Raw genomic sequence first — 23,213 nt, forward strand, 5'->3', positions numbered from 1 at the left:
TGTCTCCATTTTCTTTCAGCACTGTTGTGAAAGGAGTAGTCTGTAAGAAGAATGTCGCACATAGGCGCATGACTTCCAGAATAGAAAAACCTCGCCTTCTTCTACTTGCTGGAGCTCTTGAGTATCATCGAGTTACGAATCAGCTGTCAAGTATTGACACATTGCTCCAGCAGGTTCATGAATCTTTTCATGCTTCTTGTTATGCAATCTTAAGCTTGCATTGGCCTTACATGTATTTTTCTATGATATACAGGAAACAGATCACCTTAAAATGGCGGTCGCGAAGATTGTAGCTCAAAAACCTAACCTACTTTTGGTCGAGAATACTGTTTCTCGCTATGCTCAAGATTTGCTTCTAGAAAAGAACATATCACTAGTTTTAAATATTAAGCAATCCCTCTTGCAGCGTATAGCTCGTTGCACAGGTGCTCAGATAGTTCCTTCCATTGATCTCTTGCCGTCTCAGAAACTTGGTTATTGTGAGTTGTTTCATGTAGACAAACATATTGAACATTCCGTGACTTCGGGTAATAAGACTAAGAAAATGCTGAAGAACATGATGTTTTTTGAAGGATGCGCAAAGCCATTAGGTTGCACTGTAAGTGATATAACTACTTCCTGTTATTTTTTCTTGGACACTTGAGCTCCAAAAGTGCATTTACTATTTTATTTACAGAAAGAGACATAGTGCTACTTAGGATTAGGGTGATCATAAGTCGTAACAATAACTTGTTTGCTTATCACCATTGCTTGTGTATTGCAAACCAAGTAGTGTCACAGCATTAACATTTTTTTCTCTAAAAAAGATCATCCTATTTGAGATGGTGGCTTTCAGAGCATTTTATTTTTATTTTTCAGCAAGATACATAAAATATCTGTACATTTTTTTTCCTGTCATCCTCCAGTTTGTCTGCATGAAACATTGAAAGATAATATCTTCCTGAAAATATCATTTTACCCTATGTGACCTGCAGGTTCTGTTGAAAGGTGGTAGCATGGATGAGCTAAAGAAAATTAAGCATGTGGTCCAGTATGGCATATTTGCAGCATATCACTTGGCCTTAGAAACATCTTTCCTTGCAGATGAAGGTGCCACTCTGCCAGATCCCTTGAGGTCTCCACTGACTGTAACCTTACCACATAAGCGATCTACTGTAGACAACTCTATTTCAACGGTGCCAGGTTTCACAATTAATATTTCCAACAGCCAACAGGCAACTGATAGTTTTGAGCACCTGGACACAGACATTGTTTTATCAACTGACCCAGGTGGAGCAGCTGTGGTTGAACCACCAGTAGACAGTGATTGCCTTACTTCTCAAAAGGCCAACTCTCATTCTTTTGGACCATTGTGTACCAGTGGTTGTAGCTTTAACAGCAGTAATGGTGATAAATTAGAGAAGGTGACTGCAACTGCAGATTCTGTATCCATGTCTTCAATCACTACGCATGATGTACCCACGGATCCTTCACATATATATTCTACTGTAGAAAAAAAGTGTGTGTATTCTGGTGATTACCATGCTGATTATTCAACCAGTTCAGATGGTAAGGCAGTGAGAGCAGATTCAATCAACACAAACCATCATCAGAGCACGTCTGCAGTCAGCACAAATATTAGTAATTATTCTAATCTCAAGGAGCCATTAGAGGGTTCAAATGCTTTGCCTAATGTGAGAATCGTCAATGCTAATAATTTGTTGGTAGTGCAACCAATGTCTAGTCCTGCAATGCAAAATCAAGAAACCAGTCAAGGACATGATGTCACATCAAATAAGACGGAAATTGTGCCTTCTGACCATCAGAGCATCTTAGTCTCTTTGTCCATACGTTGTGTATGGAAAAGATCTATTTGTGAGCGTTCCCAGTTGTTACGCATCAAGTATTATGGTAACTTTGACAAGCCTCTAGGAAGGTTTTTGCGTGACTACCTGTTTGATAAGGTTTTCTCCCTTTCCTTTTCATTTCCTGTATGTGTAATTTCATTAACTTATTCGTTTCTAATCTTCACATGTCTCACAGTAGTTACAATGATTTATACAGGGCTATCAGTGCCGATCCTGTGATAAGCCACCTGAAGCTCATGTCCATTGCTACACTCATCGCCAGGGGAGTCTAACAATATCAGTTAGAAAACTTGCAGATGTTGTTTTGCCAGGAGAACGGGATGGAAAAATTTGGATGTGGCACAGGTGTCTAAAGTGCCCCTGGAGTGATGGATTTCCACCAGCTACTCATAGGATTGTCATGTCTGATGCTGCTTGGGGTTTGTCACTTGGTAAATTTTTGGAGCTTAGCTTCTCAAATCATGCAGCTGCAAGTAGGGTAGCCAGTTGTGGCCATTCTCTCCATAGGGACTGCCTTCGGTTCTATGGGTAAGCTGTGTTCAGATGATTGCCTTTCCAAACTGGATTAATCTCAGTTTACTTCCATAGTGAGTAGACACCATAAATTATAACAGATTGGATATCTTGGTTTCTGATAATCTGCTTCTCTATATAGGTTCGGAAAAATGGTGGCTTGCTTCCGATATGCACCTATTAATGTTCATTCAGTCCATGTACCACCTCATAAACTTTATTTTACTCACCAGCCTTTGGACTGGATACAGAAAGAAGTAAACGAGGTGTGTACCGTATAGCAATAGTAGGCTTGGTTTGCATAAAAAATGCGTCTGTTTCTGCCTTCGTCAAACATGTTAAAGTTATTTCTTCATTTTTAATAGTTTGCTATCATAGAACTGTTTGGTTTTCAGCTCAATGGCTAACATTTGATCAAATTTGACAGGTTATTGACCGGGCAAAGGTTCTGTTTGATGAAGTATCACGTACTTTACACCTGATCTCCGAGAAAAAGGCTCACTGCAGTTCTCTCAATGTGGAATGTACCAATTACATTGCTGAACTTGAAAGCATGTTTCGGAAGGAAAAGTTAGAATTTGAGGTGCGCTGCCTTTTTTTTTTTAACTCAGGTGGGCTGCTTTTTGATACCACATTCTTGTAACATATCCATTAAAATAGAGCTTAATTGTAATTTCAACACATGGAAAAGTCACACCACTATAGACAGCTCCAACGGCATGGACAGATGGCTTGAACTATACCACACTAGTAAGCTTGCACATGCGACGCACGTCTCACTTGTTATCAAATAATTATCAAAATACGATTTGATATTTACATAGTTTTTCATCCATATACATGATATATCTCCAATAATAATGTTTCTCATGTGGAGGCAAAATAAATGACATGGACAAATGACGAAGGTGCAAATAAGATGAAAGATCAACCCATTTATACGTAACATACGGAGCTACTACCTAGGGATCACTTATTAGCATTCTTTTGTAGTCATGTTATAAGTTCGCTTAGTTTTTCACGTAGCTTGATGAATGTATTGTAAGTCCCGATGGAAATACAAATATCCAAATCGAAACTTCAGAGTCAAATTAGGGTGGACAGACATCCAAGTCCCCACTTTGCATGTTCAAATTAAGTCCAAATAAAATAATGTTAAGAAACATAACACATGTCTACCCAAAAAGGAAATGACTAAATATAATAGATATATCTGGTAGTATGGTAATATTTGATATGCCACATTGTTTCTTTATTTCTCAATGATTATCATAAAGAAAAATCAATAAAAAAGACATCAAACTAAAATTATACTTATAATAGACTCAGGGATCATCACTATCTTTTAGCAGTTCACGCCCCTGGTGGTCAAACAATTAATCTGAATATGGCAACTTACTACAAAGTAGGCGTACAAACATGCAAATCTTCATTGGCAAGAAAACAATATTTTTCAAATGGTCAAAACCTCCTGAACAACAAGATATTAATCGCATGCCATCATCTTACTGAACCCGTCATACAAAGCATTGACTAAGGACGAATGATTTAGAAGCTGATCTGTTGATCAGTATACTTTGGCAATGGTTGTACTGAATATTAATTCCAAACAAAAATCTGAAAAAGGCACAATAATTCAGGTTACCCACAGAACTCCATGTATCCATCACATATTTTTCATGTGATCATGAACTTACCTAAAACAAAACAATCAAGAGGAAGACTGTCATCCAATAATCCATGAGAACATCGCAACGAAATTCCTACTGGTAAGGCATTTCTAGTATTCTTCTTGAGCAACTTCTCCTTTTCCCTGTCCCTTCTCCCCTTCTTTGCTTCCCGTGTCTCCCTCTCCTCTTTCCTCAAACGCTCCTCTTCAGTTTCCTGAAAATCAAGAACTGGAACTCCTATTTCAACGCACTTCAGAAAGTGGCAAAGCTCAGCATACCCATTGCCTAGTATCAAAGTTAAACTGCTTTAGATATAAAGGTTGTAGACTTCGCTCCATACGGAATAAGGAACATCAATCAAATATTCAGTACTAAATGTAATTCTACTACCACAAATTATATATTGTAAAATTTGACGTACTCCTCATCATAGGTGCAATGTCACAGGCAAGGTTATGAGATCGTTTTTGTAGTTAGAAACTTATGCTTCAAATATTTTTGAGGTCAGTAAGCAAAAGGTTGTCTGTCGCAATGTCCTGATTTCTCTCGGGCCAATCAAAATCTTCAACAGTGCACCCTGATCCACCTTCCAGTAATGCAACTATGAGAAAAAAGAAGAGATGTTAGCTAATAATGACACGCACACATGAACACGGCCGCATAATTAGCAAGTTGCAACCTACAATCATATACTCTTCTCACTTAGTCCACTTGTACCTATACTCCATAGAGACTGGCAAGTACCAGCTACAACATCAATGGAAGGGAACCATGCAAGTGAAAGAATATATAGGATGATAATAGCTGTTATCACCGAATTGAACATGTATCACTAAATATAGGATGCTATAGCTGCAGCATTGGTTCTGTTGGATTCCATTCAGCCATGTGTTTCCAGAATCGGCGGAACCTGCACCACATCGTGCCCATCCAAATATAATCATTAAAAATATATTTCAGAATAGGATCAAATAATCCTACTTCTATGGAAATAATGCATTCTAATCTTTGGCAACATAGCTCTGTATTCAATCTGAGGCTTTCTGAGTGGAGGGTAGTTGTATGCGAGGATAATCAACTTCCCTGAACAAACATACAAAATAGACTATTTGAACAGAGGCTGATGTAGAAGATAACCACTACTATTAATTTGTAACATAGCTCACAGTATTCAATCTGAGGCTTCCATCTCATGTTTTAACTACAACAATCTTTAAAGTTAATGAAGAAAAACATAAACTCCCAATCTGCAAACTATCCCACAAAATTTCCGTGTACAACCACCTGACATCATAGGTAGGCCTCCAACCTGACATCATAGGCTGGCCTGCAAATATCTTCAACTGCACATGCATCACAGGTAGGCCTCCTTGTCGACTACAGCATAGAACAACGGAAAAGTTAAGATTACAATGGAAGATATTTATAAACAGTAATAACATGAACATAGATCGTCGAAAGCAAAGGGGAAGAACTGAGAGACAGGGGGGGAGAAGAGGCTTACCACCAAGTTTCGTCTCCGGTGGTGTACCAGACCATGCCTCAACGGGAGTTTTCTTATTAAGTGGAATAGATTGTGACCTGTTGATGAGGTACCAGGCGGTGGAGGCGGCTTCAGCCCAAAAACGTTTGCCCATGCGAGCATTGGACAACATGCAGCGAGCCCTGGAGATGACGGTTCTGTTCATGCGCTCAGCCACACCATTCAGTTGAGTGTACAGGACGGTGTGGTGCCTGACGATGCCAAGTTTCTGCAATAACTGTTAAAAGCTTTTGAACAGAATTCCATACCATTGTCAGTACGAAGTATTTTTACCTTCCTCTCAGTTTGCCTTTCTACCATAACTTTCCAATCCATAAAGGCATCAAACACATCATATTTATTTTTCAGAAAATAAGGCCACACTTTTCGTGAGCGAGGGTTTACGGGAAGGTCCCCACAAATCAGCATGTATGCAATCTAATATACCTTCTGTTGTATGAACAACAACATTGAACTATACCCTCTTGTGCTCAACGTTTACGAGTCGAAGAGTCGACGAGTCGTTCCAAGGTTGAGACTCATGGACTAGTCTAGACTAGTGCGAGACTAGTCGACATGGTACAGTAGCACTGAACTTACAGTACATAACTAATAATACCTAGTAGTAGTATGTAGTATTACACTATATAAGTATACAAGTACAGGATACAATACAAATGAATGCATGGGAAGTGGATGAAGAACCTGAGGCTGTGCCAATTGCAATATCCAATGGCCAGGGCCTCTGCTTCTCCACAAACCAGCAACAATAGTCTACAAAAGATAAAACCAATCAAATATGCACTATCAAACAACAGTCCAGCACAACAGCACTAGCATGAAAAACAAGTTCAGAACTCCATAATCCATAGGAGAACACCTTAGTGTGACAACTTGACAAGACCAACATAAGGTTCAACAAGTAGTCCAACGTCAAAGTCTGAATTACAAAAGAAAGGTTCAACAACACCACAAGCAACAAGTCCAGTCCAGCAAAAGAAATCTTGTAGCCTTAGCCCTCAAATCAATCTAGATCTATATCCAGCTGAAAATTAGGGTCTATATCATTCGCTCATGTAGGGCCATCATTGTCTTCACCATTGGCCTCCATGTCACTATCAATATCTTCAGCTTCCAATTCAGCCCGCAAGTCTTCATCATGGACAACCACACTTGTCCTTCGAGTGTAAAAGATATTAGAGCCAGCGGGAGAACTAGACTCACTGAAATCACCACGAGCCCTCCTTGGAAGATGGCGTCCACTTAGACCATCGGTCGCGCCAACGGCCTCATCAACATGGGACCAAAGTAGTGGATTGTCATCGTCCATAGCGTCATTTTGATGAACCAATTCAGCAGTAACATCAACCCATTCATTATTCCATTGAAATTCTTCTAGGATAAGTGCATTAGCCCTCTTTCCTTTGGAACCTTGCTCGCGTAACTTTTCAAACCTAGTTGTCATTTGCCGGTTGTATGAGACATATGCTAGCTTGTTCAATCTCTTATACTCCAAACGGTTTCTTCCTTTGGTATGGATCTGCAAGCAAATCCTTTTGTGAGAAGCTACTATAGCCTGCAATTATCTATCAAACCATCCAATTGCTAGATACTTACATGAGAAAATGCACTCCAATTGCGCTCACAGCCAGACGATGAACAACATAGACTAATGATCCGATTTGCAAAAGATTGGAGGTCATAAGCAAGGCCACCATATGCATTCCACCAAAGTACTACAAAAATCAGCAAGTAGGAGTTGAAACAAGCAAGTAGAAGTTGAAACATAGAGTCAAGAAGATAAGCTACAAGCTGCATTCTCATAGATACTTACGAGGGCTCTTTTTCTCGCGGTCTTTAATTGCCATTTGCTTGGTGAAACATTCACCCTCCGTGAGCTCATAATCATCAGCCAATTTACTTATCTTGGATTGTAGTTCATCATCCGGCACCATCTTCCATAGCACATCATTGAACATTGAACGCATCCGTGCAGCTTGTCTTCTGTTAGTCTCCTTCATTTTAAAGAACTTGCTGGGGTTCAAAAACATTGCAGCCCCATGTAGCTTTTGCTCCATCTGGTGATCCCACCTCTTGTCAACAATTGCTAGCACTTGACTTTGTAGGCTTGGCCTTTGTGACAATGCATCCTTTATGTGTGTCTTCGCAACATCCATGGCTGCCCAAATTTCGGGCATTGCTGGATTGTCATCACCATCAGCAATCCTCAAAGCAACAAGAATGGGTTGTGAAGCTCTCATGCAGTTCTCCACCGATTGCCAAAATGTCACAGAGAGCACGGTATTTTCAGCCATCTTCCCTGGTGGGGTGAGCTTCAACTTGTTTGCATGCCATTCTGTGCTAACAAATAGTGCTTTCAAATGATGGCGTTGTTTCCACATGCTGGCCAATGTGAGGAAGGAGGTTGCAAAACGAGTTGCTCCAGGCCTTACAAGATCTCTCTTGCCATTCAAGGTTCTCATTTGATCAAGAATCCTACCATGGGCATAAATAAATCTGGTTGTTTTCTTTGCTTTAACAATGCAATCACGGAACTCTCTTATCTTCCCAATGTCCTCTAGCATAAGATCCAAACAGTGAGCAGCACAAGGTGTCCAATACAAAGATGGATACTTATCCATTAGAAGTCTCCCGGCTGCCTTGTAGTTGGAGCCATTGTCGCTAACGACCTGGATTACCAATTCAGGCCCAATTGCCTCAATCTGTTCACCCAATAATTTTGCTACCAATTCAGCAGTAACAGACTCAGAAGAAACATTGGCTGTCCCTAAGAAGAATGTACCTGCAGGACTATTGGCGAGAAAATCGATCAAGTGTCGCCCACTCATGTCCATCCAACCGTCGGACATGAGAGTGCAACCATACTCCTTCCATGCCTTTTGACGCTTGGCCTTCAAAGTGTCAGTCTTGAGCTTTGCCTTCTCAAGTAATGGTACCCTCACATCATGGTAAGAAGGTGTGATATAATCTGATCCATACTGCCTTACAGACTCCAATAGGATCTCCCGACTTCTCGAATTGATAATATTGAGTGGAAGGCAATTCTCATAGAGAAAGTCAGCTACATGACCATCTACTTCATCTTTTTGTTCTTTTGTCTTTGTTCCATAGTCCTTGATTTTTAACTGCTTGCTTCCTGCTCTATGCCTCTCAGCAACCACCTCCTCTGGTGTCTTCCTAACCTCATCTGCAATTGACTTGCTTGTCCTCTTTGACGCCACCGGCGCCGTCACAATAAAAGAAGCCTTCCTTTTCGTGGAGGCTGCGGTGCTGTTCGACGCCCTTGAACTTGCTTCTACCTACTCCTCTCCTCCATCTCCATCAGTTGCTTCAACTTCATCCCCATCAAGTTGCATGGCTTTGAACTTGGTTGAGTTGGTCTTCATGTACAAATGCATCTCTTTCCTGATCTCATCGGTTGCTTTTAGACACATTTTCACCTTTGTGTAACCCCCACCAAGGTGCTTCTTTGTCCTTAGCACTCCAGAAGTGATGTTTTTGCCACACAGAACATACTGGAGTGTCAATTTGTCCTGCAGATCAGGCCAAAAGGCATATTTCCATGCTGGGTCCTTGCTCCTACGTGGCTTCCTTGCAGGATCCTTCGATGGATCGTAATGCTCATCGGCTTGAGCTGCAGCTGCTGCTGAACACACTACTTGACATATCTCCGGTGTTGTAGACATTGTACCTCAGACCTCAGGACCTGGAAATTGAAACACAGTCAGTCTAGCAGCACCAGCAACCAGCAGGAAGCAGGGCAGCACCAGCAAGCAGCAGCAAGCAGAGCAGCACCAACAGCAAGCAGAGCAGCACGAGCAGTCCTCCAGCAGCGAGGCAGAGCAACACCAGCAGCAAGCCAAGAAGAAAGAGGAGGAGAAAGGAGGCACTGAGGCTCACCTGCCTGAAGAGGAGAAGAGCACGAGGGGCCGTCGACGCGAGACGAAGGAGCAGGAGAAGAGCACGAGGGGCCGGCGACGGTGGAGCTTCAGATCCGCGACGTGGGGCTGGCGACGGTGGAGCTTTGGATCCGCGACGTGGAGCCGGCGACGGTAGAGCTTCAGATCCACGGCGGCGCGCGTCCAGGGGCCGGCGGCACGAGGAGGGCTCGACGGGCGCGTCCAGCAGCCGGCGGCGTGAGGAGGGTGAGGAGAGGAAAGAAAGGATTAGGTCTCGTCTCACACGGGATGAGCCATCGTATTTATACTCCCCCAGTTTTTTGAGTCGTTCGACTCGAACATGTTGACTAGTCCAGACTAGTCGTCGACTAGTCGATGACTGGCTCGACTCGTATTTGTAGTCTACACGAGAAACCGAGTCGACAGCCACTTTGCGACTCATAGACTAGTCGAGCGACTAGTCTAGACTAGTCGTTCGACTCGTAATCGTTGTTGTGCTTACCAAAAATGCAGTGCTCACAAAACTCCAACTCACTTATGTTGCACCCATCCAGAAGTTCTCTCCTGGTTAATTCTGCCATGCCAAGTTTACTCATATGCCCAAGGCGCAAATGCCAAATATTTTTTGACAAATATCTCCTTCTTTATTCATTGATCAAAATAGTGGCATCGCTTACAAGAAAGGGAATAACCGCACTAGGGGCAGTATCCATCCAACAACTAGGAGGAGAAAACTTAGCTAACCTAGCCAATTCGTGAGCTACTTGATTGCTCTCTCTATTACAATGTTCATAAATGACTTGATTGAAATCTAATGACATGAAATAACAATCATCGAATATAGCACTAGCAACTGAAGAGGAATTGCCCTCTTTTAAAGCTTCAACCACCTCTACACTGTCGGAGTTGTTTTCGATCTTGCTACATCCAGCAGAACGGGCTAGATTCATTCCAAATCTTACCGCAATAGATTCTGCTGTAAATGAATCAAGGTATATGTCTATTTTTTCATTTGCAGCAGCAATGAACATGCCGTTGTGATCACGAAGGACTGCTCCCACCGATCCTTCAAGTGTATCCATATCAAATCTAGCGTCCACATTCAGTCTAGCATATCCGAACCTTGGTCTACTCCACCCGCCTACCTTCTGTTTAGCTTTGGGTGTACATGAGATAATGTAGTTCGCCGCTAGTCCTCTCACAGCCACACTGATTTGTGCTGCTGTTTGGGTGGCCTCTCCATGAGTTAATTTCCGCCGTTCATACCACAGGTACCATGCTGCAGTGGCTACTGTTTCTCTCAATTTAGGTAGGCCCAGGATATGAACTTCATGATCCTTTAAACACAACAGGTGTTCAAGTATCACTTCTCCAGCCCGATCCACTCCGATGGCCTTTTTGATGATATCATCCGTGCCTAGCATTTCACACATCCATAGCTAGCTTGCATTGAAACAACAAATGTTTGATGTTGTCCGGCCCTAAGTCGCACGCAGGGCAACTTGGATTAATTTTTATATGCTTATTAGCATGGATTGATCTAAAGGGAATCGCACTATGAATCGCATATGCCAAATATTAATTTTACTGGATTTATCAGAAGTAACAGCAGCAACAGCAGTACCAGTAATTGTGCTTCCTCTAAGAATATATAACATAGCAGAATTCATGTTACCTATCATATGAACGAGGGAACCTTTTGTTACCTTCAGAACTACACTTGAACCGGAGTGCTTGTACCCTTTGACGTCAAGAGTACTCTGCGAGATGAGTTTTCTGGCCATGCCTGGTATGTGTCTCACATCTGTCAATGTGCGTATCATGCCGTCATGCATCCTGATCTGAACAGAACCAATGCCCACAATCTCATGTGGGTTGTCATCTCCCATACGCACAACATCTCCACTCTGCACAAACTCATAAGTACTGAACCAATCTTTTTTTTCTCAAACATGCACGAGTGTGCATATTATATATTAAAGAAAGGCAAGAGAATGCCTCCACCAAGTTTTAAACAAGTACCTTACACTTACTCCTCACTACTCGTCCACCTATGTAAACTATGGAAGAAGGGGTCTACATTCCCTTTAAACTTCCCAGCTACCGACCAAGTCATTCCTTCGGTCCGAACTCTACCTAGAAGCACCTCCATCGACGGTGATGCTCCGTCGAACACAAAGCGTTTCGATGTTTCCACAGCTCCCATAGTGTAAGAATAAAGATGGTATGTAGATCCTTTTGCCGTAGGTTATTGGGCCCTTGCTTATCCCGGAGCCATGTGTGCAGGGAGTCTTGTGCCGTCGGTGTCCACTTCGGCTTTCCTAGAGCCGCACATACCACCGCCCATGTTGATCTAGCAAACACACAAGTAGTACGTGGTTAATCGTTTCCTCCTCCTGGTCGCATAGGGGGCATGCATCCTGATGCGTTAGCCCTCTCCTCGCAAGTCTATCCGAGGTCCAGCACCGGTCCCGTAGAGCAAGCTAGGTGAACTTGCAAGTGGAAGGTGCTTTGGATGTCCAAGTCAGGTCCGCCATTGGCTCCATCGTATGGCCCCAAAACTTTGCCGCGTACGCCGACCTCACCGAGTATTTTCCATTAGTCTCCCAGGCCCAAGAGATCTTATCTGGCACATCCACCTCTGGCTCCCACGTGCTTACTCTTAGCCATAACGAGAAGAATTCCGTCAGTGCCTCCTCCCCCATCTTCGGGCCAACATCCAAAGCCCAGGATCCATTCTCCATTGCCGGGGCAACAAGCCTTGTCGATCTGGTGCGCGGCGGTACCATGCCATAAATATTCGGCGCAAGGTCTTGCACCCTCATGTCATCTATCCAACGGTCCTCCCAGAAGAGCGTGGTAAGCCCACAATGCACCTCGCTCATAGTCGCTGCCTGGAACAATAGTTCCGCTTCCGGCGGAACCCTAATCTTGAACTCGCTCCATGGTCTGCTCGAAACACTTTGAAGCCAAAGCCATCTAGTCTCCATGGCCACATTGAGCCATCTGAGGTTTGGCAGCCTCAATCCACCGGCCCATTTTGGTGTACATACCGAATCCCAAGCGACTGCGCAGTTACCACTGTTCGCAGTGGCCCTCCTACACCAGAGGAACCCTGTACACACCTTGTTCATTGCTGCAATAGTCTTCACCGGGAGGTCCAATGCCATCATTGCATGGATGGGCATGGCGCATAGCACAAACTGTAGCAAAGTAAACCGTCCACTCTTTGGCATAAGGGCCGCCTTCCACTTAGGTAGGCAGTTTGCCATCTGATCAACCAAGTACTGCAACTGTGCCGGTGTTTGCTTTCTCAAAGCCAGAGGTAATCCCAAGTACTTGATTGGGAAGGATCCTCGTGGACAACCCAACTCCTGACTTGCCATATTGATTTCCTGATCATTGCATCTTATTGGGAGGGCAGCTGATTTTCTCATATTTATCCGCAATCCCGACGCCTCCCCAAACATGGCGAAAATACGCTTGCTAACCTCAAGCTCCACCGGTGTAGGTTTGAGGAACACCACCACGTCATCCGCAAAGATGGACAAACGTTGCCTCAATCCTCTCCGGGCCAGGGGTTCCAGAATACCTCTACTCGTGGCCCGATCAAACAGCCTCTACAGGGGCTCCATTGTAAGAATAAAGAGCATTGGCGAAATCGGGTCACCTTGCCGCAACCCCTTGCAGTTGTATATGGTGTCCCCGGGGTCCCCATTCACCATAATCTTGGTGGTGGATGTTGCAAGTATTCCACATATCCATGATCTCCAACTTGGGCCGAAGCCAAGTTGTTACATCACCTCAACCAAGAAGGGCCATTGTACAGCGTCGAATGCCTTTGAAATATCGAGCTTGAGTAGCACCGTAGGCATTCGTAGGGCATTTAGTCTTCGAGCCATGCTTTGGGCCAACATGAAGTTATCGTACAGAGATCTACCCTTCACGAAAGCACTTTGGTGATTCCCCACAAGTTTCGAAAGTTGTGTCACCAACCTACAGGCGAGCACCTTCTCAAATATCTTTATTGCCCCATGGATGAGGTTAATCGGCCTAAAGTCAGCCACCTCCAAGGCACCGTCCTTCTTGGGCAAAAGAGTAACAAGGGATTTGTAGCCAAACCTCGGACATCCCCATTGTAAAAGCAGTTCATGGCCTTCATAAAGTCTCCCTTAATGATGTTCCAGCAAGTTGCATAGAACCGGCTCGTGAACCCATCCGGCCCCGGTGCTTTGTCCGGGGGGCATATCCTTGATTACTTTTTCCACCTCCTTAGAAGAAAATGGCTCTTCCAGCTGCGATAGATCCAGATGCGGCAAGTCTAGATCCTGGAGGTTAAGGGTGTAGTTCCTTGATTCCGTAGTGCCAAAAGCCGTGCCATAGTAGGCATCCACCGCTGACGCCACCTCCTCTTGCCCGGTGTAAATGGTCCCATTATACATCACCGATCGGAGTAGATTCTTTCTTTGCCGATGGCTTGCTTGCTGATGAAACAGCCTTGGTACTTCCATCCCCCTCCCGCAGCTGCAGCATTCGAGACCGTTGCCTCGCGATGGTTCTCTCGAGCGAATACAGCCCAAGTAGCTTTTTCTTCAAACGACTCCTCAAATCCCTCTCCGCATCCGATAGTGCTTCAGTGTCCATAGCAACATCCAGCTGTTTTATCACTTCCATGGCAATTGCAATTTGGAGTTCGACATTCCCAATCCAGCGAGCACTCCACCTCTGAAGACTAACCGCCGTGGCCCGCAACTTGTTATGAAGCGTGAGGTAATCATTCGACGCCACCGGCGTCGATTCCCAAGCCAACTGCACCGTGTCCATGAATCCCTCCGCTTTGGTCCAAAAAGCTTCAAACTTGAATCTTTTCCGCATGCTAATCTCAGTGTTCATCTCCAACATGAGCGGGCAGTGGTCAGAGATCGCCGTCCCTAGAGCGGAGAAGACAGGATGGGAATGCTTCATCCCACTCATTTGAGACAAAAACGTGATGATTCTTTCCAATGTAGCATTTTGCCTCTCGTTGGACCATGTATAGCGCCTCCCATTGAGATATAGCTCCTTGAGCTCCAACACATTTAACTTAGCTCTAAATCTCCCCAACATCCTCCGGTTAATCAATGCATTGCTCTTGTCCTCCTGCCGAGCCAAGAGGTTGAAGTCACCAGCAACCAACCAAGGCCTTGCGTGCAGGTCCCGGATATCCACCAAGTCCTGCATGAACTCTATCTTGTCTGCTTCATCTTGTGGGCCGTAAACATAAGTAAGCCACCAAACCTGCTCATCCTCTGGGCACTTAACAAGTGCGGTCAGCGTGTGATTAGTGTAATGCGGGCTAGATAGGTGGGTAACAGACTCGTCCCAAGCTACCAAAATCCCACCACGAGTACCCGCAGCCGGCAAGTAGAAGAAACTTTCATATGTATTTGCGAGACATTGCCGAATGATGTTCATCGATACATCTTGTAGCTTAGTTTCTTGAAGACAGATGATGGCCGGATTAGCCGCCACCACGACCTGTAACAGCGCATTCCTCCTCGCTCGAGCATTGAGACCACGGACGTTCCACACTAGCACTTTCAACGGTTGCATACTCATTGAGACGGTCTACACAACCACCAAGCTGCCCAAGCAGCTAGACCACACACGGTCCGTCCACCAGTGGCACCGGAGGCGACTCCCAACCGAACAGGGCCAGCACCGCTGTGATGTGCGCATCCGAGAGGGGGCGGGAGAACAAGTTCACGTACATCCGTAGCGCATCATTCGAAATTGCCTCACCCTCATGTGCTAAACATAGCTTTCTAATAAGCACTTGCTGTTGCTTGGATGCAGCATGCTTGGCGATCCTTGCGCTACGCCTTGGCGTGTATTCCAGCCTTGGTTTCTTTCTTGCCTGCCTGCTCGGGTTAGCAATAGCACGAGCAGCGGGTCTCGGCAGGACCGGGGAAAGCGGCCTGCGCAAATCGGCACAAAAAACTCCCACTTCCATGTGAAACTCGCCCGCGTCCCTAGCCTGCATGGGTGTGGACGTGCATGGCCTTGGATCTCTCGCCCGGTCCGCCCCATCGATACCTTGTGGGGCCACCAGCACCCCATGCAGAGGCGTGCATGGCCTGGGATCCGGCGCCCGGTCAGCCACCTCCACAAGTGGGGCCAGAACCGCACCCTGCAGAGGCGTGCCAGCCCTTGGAGTTGGTGGTGGGCTGCAGTCCCCACCAGATAGACCGACTTGGAAAGTATCCCAGGCCTCCACTTGCGCGTTCCCCACGGTCTCACCGCAGGACAGCGACAACAGTTCCGAATCTGCGCCAATCCCAGTGCCGGCCGAATCCACCTCGGGCAGGTCCAACAGATGGATATGCATGGAGCCAATTTGGACTGAATCACCCCGCCACTGATCCCTGCATGGCACCAGCTCCAAAGCACTGGGCCCATCCAGCCGCAAAGCAACCGGTCCTAAATCTTCCAATTGTCGCCATCAGACCAGTTGCACCGATGGAGGGGAACCAACAGTCACCTCAGCAGCATCATGGGCCCGCATACTGGAACCGCTGGCGCCACCCAGCCAATCACCGCCGCGTAGCTGATCCACAGGGCCCGCAGGGGATCCGTTGACGTTGGCCACGCAGCTGTTGCTGACCACGCGACTCCCCGGCGCGTGCCTAGTTTGAACATGCGCGCGCGTGCCCGCCGGCAGCGCCACCGCGGTCGAAGATTCCGCCGTGCTCGCCGAGCCTCCACCAGTGCCATCCGCGCGGTGACCGTGGCCTCCCCGACTCCTCCTACCAGCAGGTCCAGGGCCATGGTCATCGTCCCCCGAAGACAGGGATGGGGGAGGCGACGGGGGTGGCGCCGCCCCACCGTCGTCCAGCTCGCCGTCCGCCAGCACGGTGATGTCGATAGGATACCAGAGAGCCGTAGAGCACCGCGAAGCAGCAGTTCGCCGTCCCTCTGCCTCCGACCAGAGTGTTCGCCTGGGCTTGTCGATGAAGAGAATGCGCCGCCTTGGAATCCGGCTTGGTATGTCCATGCGTAGCCAAACCCTGAAGTCCGCCCTGCTCGCCGTGTCCTCCTCCACCCGACGACATACCCCAGGCACCGTAGGATCGTGCTCGCCGCCCGCTGGCTCCAAGCATGGGTAGGCACACCCCGCAGCGAGATTGGGACCAGGAATGGTAGGGACGCCGCCGTTGCTTGGGCTTGCCGAAGCCATGGCCGCAGGGAAAGCTCAAACCAGGACGCGCTCGCACGCCCGGCGCGCACCATGCGCTCACGGAGAGCCCCGTCGTGGTAGAGCACCAGAAAGTCCTCAGGGAAGAAGCGACGGACAGACATCTCCGCCAGCCAGACGCCAAACGCCGCGTGCAGCGCGTGCGCCGCCGAGTCGACATCCACCACCGGCCTAGTACCAATGACGGTGACCAGCACAGCCCGTGCCAGTTCCGCCTCGAGCAACCTTGTGTCCTTAGCCGCCTCCAAGAAGCACGCCCCCACCAGCTCATCGCCGCAAGGACCCGCCCGAGGGACCAGGCCCTCCGGCGAAGCGAATGGCGCCGAGAAGACCGGGCCTGCCGCGCCCCCCACTGACAGCGGCCGCGCCGCGGCGGCTCCTGCACCACTTGACTCCACAAACGCACCACGCCAGGCGGCGGAGGTCCCGGCGGCGGGGGCGGCAGGACCGAAAGCGAGCGCCTGGGCGAGGCCGGCAACTGCACGGGCAAGCCAGCGGCCACCCCGGACCGAAGAGCAGGCGGCGGGCGGAGTGGAGGGCGGCGAGTGGGGTGGCCGCCGGCGCCAGAGTGGCGACCGGCGCGGCGCGCTAAGGGAGAGGGGTTTGCTAGTTCAAATAAATGTTTTCGTTGAACCAATCTTTGTTACAACATATATGAAACGAACAGGCAGAATCAAGTATCCATTCATCATGACATGGAAAACATCCAGCAAAAACAACTAAAGCATCATCTGTATCAGACTTATTACCCGATATAACATTGACCTTACCATCACCATCGGATTTGTTTTTAGGTTTCCACGTACCGTTCCACTTCTCCTTATTTTCCAACTTCCAATAGTCATCAATGAGGTGGCCCTCTTTCTTGCAATACCTGCAGAATTTTTCCTTCCCAGATTCTCTGGACTTCGAGCGACCTCTGCCGTTCTTGCTTTTATCTCTGTTGTTGTAGTATTTTTTCTACTCAGGCCTGCCTCGTACCTGCAAAGCTTCTCCTTGAAGATCGATAAGTGGTTTAGCACCGAACCACCTTCTTGCAACTTGTGTGTGAACGACTTATCTTCATGTGCATCTTACTGGTTAGATCCTTGGACATGCAGACCGACTCCAGTTTCAGCCAGAGAGCTGCTGCAGATTTCTCCTCCAGCACTTCTTGCAAAATATTGTTAGATAGATGAAGATGAATCAAAGATAGAGCCTTACGATCTCTGTGCTTCTCAGTTCTTTTCCACCGAAGCCATCTAGCGCCTCATCCAGATCGGGATGCGCTAGCACAACCCGCATCTTCACTTGCCACAAGGAAAACCTCGTGTCGTAGTCCAGCAGCAGAAGATCGAACTTCATCGATGCCATGTCGTCGAAACCCTAGACAGAAACAAGGCTCTGATACCACTTGTTAGAGATACGACAGGCAACACGACGAAGAATGAAAAACAAGCAGGAGACACAAGATTTAATGTGGAAAACCCCTCCAACATGAAGGAGAAAACACCATGGGCGCCAGCCAACAAATCTTCACTATATCAGGGGAGGTTACAAACGCCAGGGATTTACAAACAACTAATCCCGTGCGGCGGCTTACAAAGGATACATATATATCACACAGGTGACCTAGGCCGCTTCGGCTCAAGCCTACTAGCGACGGGCCTCGCTCCGCTCGCTCGTTATAAGTTAGCCTTTCTCTTTATACTTGAATTTGGATCACAACATAACACCTCTGGTGGCAGCTTCCTCCTCAGATCTGCAGCAACTTCCTCCTCTTTGGCAATAGCTCCTCCCCCTCCTCTCTAGCTCCAACTCCTCCCCCCTCCTCTGGTGCAACCCTCTTCCACCAGACCAGCAGCATAAGGTATGGCTCCTGCCCTCTGCATTCTCTTTGGGGAGAAGAGCAAGTGCAAAGAGGGTGGAATGGATGGATGTTATGTGGGCTTTACAACCAGCAACATATGGTATATATGTCTCACTAAATGATTCTCTAATCTACCGCCCATTAGGTTTAGATCAGTCTAAAGCGCCGCCTCGCTTTACGCTTAAGCGGTGAGCCCCGCCCCCAACCAGCGCCTCACTTCGCTTTACTGCTTTAAAAACATTGGCGGGCCCAACTTCTGAGGGACAGACTAAAGCGTGCTTCACCTCCGCCCACACGAGGTGCAGGCCAACCTACACCTCTGAAATTGTTAACAGTAGCTTAATTTGTGCAGCGTTCGTCAAACACCCAAGAAACAAAACACCAAGGCCCAAGAAAACAACATGAAAATAGATTGAAGCACACGTACAATTGAGGCTGCAGCGGAATTTGCCACAGATGCACGGGACCTTTGACGCAGAATAGATCGATCAAAGGACCTGAAAATTACAAAATACACAAGACCTTATTATTGATAATTGTTGCAATTACACATCATGCCTCTAAAGTATTTGCAATTATGGCATTCTCAGTAATCTGAATGTGTAGGAAAACTCTGAATTTTGTACCGTAGGAAGTTGTGCTGACTCAGACCAGCAGCATGTATTTGTACAAATTTCAAGAAAAATGACACTTCTCAAGTACTAAAAAGTGAAACTCTGAATTACATGCCATAGGATAATTGTGCTCACTCAGGGTTGCGGCTTTTGTATGCGTACAACTTTTAAGAAAGGTAGCGCTTCAGCAAGTATGAAAAGATGATGTGCAAATGCCAACTGGAAGCATCAGGACCAAACAAGTTCTGACAATTAATTTCTCTGGTTTCCTAGGGCGGGCACTTGTCCTCCACGGTTTATCAGGTAACCACAGTCGAAACTAAATGGAGGTGGAACAGAAAACAAAATCTGCTGGAACATTCACTCGTCTCTTGCAGAACGACAAGGCCGGAGAAGAATACCTTCAGATGACTTGTGCGGATCTTGAACCTTCAGATGAGGCCGACGACGGAAGGGAGGAGGCCTTTTCCCATTTGTGATAAATACCGGAACATGATTTACTGGAAAGGATATGCATGTTGTCGGCGCACCAGTTGGTGAGGGATTTATCGTAGAAAGAGCTCCCCGGGCGTCTCGTGGGAGGTGAGGGCCGTCGGCGGCGTGAGTGGGTAGGTGTGGAGCGGACGTGCACTTGCGGCGGCCGGGCGTGGAGGCGCACGAGGCGGCGGCCGAGCGCGGCATGGCTCTGGCAGAGGAGCAGCGGCGGCCCAGCGTGGAGGTGCGCTGGCGAAGGAGCAAGGGCTGTTGGGTGCGGAGGCGCACTGCTGAGGAGAGGGTGCGGACGGGCGCCGCGCTGGATGAGGAGCAGGGGCGCCCGGGCGCGTGGGAGATCTAGCGGGCAGAGGAGGGATTGAGTGGTTGGCGTGGGATCCAGCGTTTAGAAAATTTTAGTGGGATAACCGTACGCTAACCACGCGTGGTTGATGCTAAACATCAGGACGAGTTTGATTGTTAGATCCGTTGATTACAAGGACGAGGTTAGAACTGAGAAAATCTAGCATCTGTCGATGCACAACTCATCAAAATATAACTGTGACCATTAAAGCCCCAACTCATTTTGCCTTGTAGAGAATAAGACCCAACTCATTTGTTTTCAACTTTCATGTGCATAGATGCAAATATGAATCTTTTGGGTAATGGTATATTTATGACTAGTAAGTTTGTGCATATTGTTGAAGTATGTTTGGATTGCACAACCATCTCCATCAGTTTGGACTTTTGCTTCTACTGGTTGGTGCAAGGAACTTAATATGGTATCAGAGCCAAGAAATCTTGGGTCTACAAATATGAATCAGATGCAAATATGAATCTTTTTGTAATTTGAATATTAAGGTGCCCAGATATTAATATGAATCTTTCAGAGCCAAGTATATGAAACTTTCAATGTGGATTTACTCACGTGAGTGTGAGTGCTTCTGTAATTTGATTTAAAAACATTACTCACCCTCTTTCTGTCCATGTTTAAGTCTTATCCATATTAAGTTTCATATACCAAAAGTAAGAACTGATGGAGAAGGTTAGGTAAATCCACATATACTTAAAACACTCATACTCACGTGTGTCTCGATAAGGCCTGCATGTGAACAGAAAGAGAGCAAACGATTTTTATTTGAATTGTGAAAGCCGAGACTTGAACCCAAGACCTCTTGGCTTTGATATCATATTAATAACTTTTGTGCACCAACCAGTTGAACCAAAGGACCGAACTGATGGAGAAGGTTGGGCAATCCTCATATACTTCAACACATATTAAGTAGGGGACAGATCTAGTGTTAACAAACACAAAGACAAAGGTGTTACCATGTCAGCCTTCTTTGTTTGAACATGAAATCAACTAGAAATTTCCAGAACATTTGTGTAAGTGGTCATTGAAATGATTTGAGCACCATAAAAGATTCCATTCCTTTCCTCTAGTCCTGGATGTATGTACTTTTAAGAGGTCAGTTGATTGATTTCTAATTCTACTAATTAGGGATGTCTGAATAAAGTTTTGAAAAAGGAAGTGCTGAAATGTCAACCAGACATTCTCGAGATTAATAGGCTGAGGAGACAGTTACTTTTCCATTCATACTTGTGGGATCAAAGGCTGTTATTTGCTGCAAGATCAGATAGGAATCGCCATGAACTATCTAACACCAGGCAAGGCGATAAGGAGACAATCCATTCCGTGGATGGTGCTGCTGATCCAAATGTCACAGAACAGCCTCAAAGAGAAAATAGTGGCAGTGTGGCTGCTAATAAAGATGTTAAATATGCTGAAAACCTCCAGGTAAGCATTTGTGGACAGAGTTGCAGCGGAGTTGATCCAAGTAATAGTTATTGTAATCTTGACCAGCGGATACCGACAAGTGAGTCGGATTTCCTCCAAAGAAATATCCAAACACCTTTGTACAGCAGTGTCAGTGTGAATGGGGATTCAGTTCCTTTTGAGCCTGATCTTGTTGCTCGACGAACCCTTTCAGAAGGGCAGTTTCCCAGTTTATTGGATGTGTCAAATGCACTGGACGCAAAATGGACTGGTGAGAATGATCCTGTCACTAGGAAGGTAACATTGCCAGATTCTACGGCATCGTCAGAGGACTCAGAAGAACATATCAGCGATACTACACCTTCGTATGCCTCTGTATTGCTGAATAAGCTAGGGGATAGTGCAGAGGACCATTCCAATTGGATAGGAATGCCTTTTCTACAATTGTACCGTTCTCTTAACAAGAAGTGGAGTCGTTCAAAAAGGTTTGATGCGCTAATTGAATACACACCTGTTTATATTTCTTTCTTAAGGGCAGTGGAGCGACAGATTGGGCCCAAATTTCTCTTTCCTATAGGGATCAATGACACTGTTATTGGAGTATACGATGATGAACCTACTAGCATCATCTCGTATGCACTTGCCTCTCATGAATACCATCTTCAGCTGTCAGATGAGCTGGAAAGAGAGGCACCAGATACTTCACCCCCACTTTGCGATTCAAGAAGTGTATCCTTAACTGAATCAGTGGATGATACTACTTCTGAACTTCTAAGAACTGTTGTGTCAACAGACGACAATATTGTCTCCATTCCAGGAAGCAAGAACCCATCCACTTCGGATCCACTTGTATATGGTAAAGTAACTCACATAAAGGTTAATTTTGGGGATGAAGGTCCTCTAGAACAAGTGAAGTACACAGTAATTTGTTACTATGCGAAACAATTCGATGCATTGAGGAGAATATGCTGTCCATCGGAGCGTGACTTTGTCAGGTCACTAAGTCGTTGCAAGAAATGGGGTGCTCAAGGAGGCAAGAGTAATGTTTTCTTTGCAAAATCACTGGATGACAGGTTCATAATTAAACAGGTTACCAAAACGGAATTGGAGTCTTTCATGAAATTTGCTCCAGATTATTTTAAATATCTGTCCGAGTCAATTTGCACTGGCAGTCCTACTTGCATTGCAAAAATTCTTGGTATTTATCAGGTAGTTTCCATTACTGTTTTCTGCATGAATTCCTTTGCGCCTTTTCCACTGACTGAACAATAAAATTTATTTGCTCTGCCTTTCGGATATAATTTTCTGATGGTCATATTACTGTTTAGGTGACTTCATTTTGTATTTATCAGGTAGTTTCCATTACTGTTTAGGTGTATTCTTGGTATTTATCAGGTAGTTTCCATTACTGTTTAGGTGACTTCATTTTGTTGAGGATCGCTTATATTGGAAAAGCCTATATCTGATTGTTATTTTTCCGGATGGAACTGAATATTCTATTGTTATTAGTAGTCTTTTCCGGAGAACTATTAGTGAGTGAATGTATTGGAAGGTACTAGCCCTCTTTCTATACTGATGTTATTTACGTAGTCACCTGAATTCGGATGGTTAGCCATGTAGAAAATGAACCTCTACATTTTGCATTACATGTAATTTCAGATATAATGCTTTACTAACATTCTGTTCAGAAAGTAGCGGCCAAAGCTATATTTCTCTTTGCAAAGTCACAACCTCATTTTGGGTTTTTGGAGTGGGAAATTTTGATTTGTATGTGTAATCTTCAGAAGTGTTTATTT

At 45.8% G+C, this 23,213-nt stretch overlaps 1 protein-coding gene across 6 annotated transcripts in view; it reads left to right on the plus strand.

Annotated features, from left to right (window-relative positions):
- Window positions 1–23,213, plus strand: part of LOC125551410 (1-phosphatidylinositol-3-phosphate 5-kinase FAB1B) — a 37,597-nt gene that overhangs the window by 8,060 nt on the left and 6,324 nt on the right. For 5 of the 6 annotated variants that reach the window (XM_087518234.1, XM_048714638.2, XM_087518233.1 and 2 more), the window contains 7 exons: window positions 20–173; window positions 254–598; window positions 975–1,943; window positions 2,044–2,375; window positions 2,503–2,626; window positions 2,788–2,943; window positions 21,142–22,626. In XM_087518234.1, the coding sequence (XP_087374360.1) occupies window positions 20–173; window positions 254–598; window positions 975–1,943; window positions 2,044–2,375; window positions 2,503–2,626; window positions 2,788–2,943; window positions 21,142–22,626 (3,565 nt within the window). Of the gene's footprint in view, window positions 1–19; window positions 174–253; window positions 599–974; window positions 1,944–2,043; window positions 2,376–2,502; window positions 2,627–2,787; window positions 2,944–21,141; window positions 22,627–22,833; window positions 22,970–23,213 lie in introns of all 6 variants that reach the window. The other variant, XR_015600886.1, reaches the window with a different exon arrangement.

This window comes from Triticum urartu, chromosome 4A, assembly GCF_056163025.1.
Source record: "Triticum urartu cultivar PI428250 chromosome 4A, HENAU_Tu73, whole genome shotgun sequence".
In the NCBI taxonomy this organism is placed as follows: domain Eukaryota; kingdom Viridiplantae; phylum Streptophyta; class Magnoliopsida; order Poales; family Poaceae; genus Triticum; species Triticum urartu.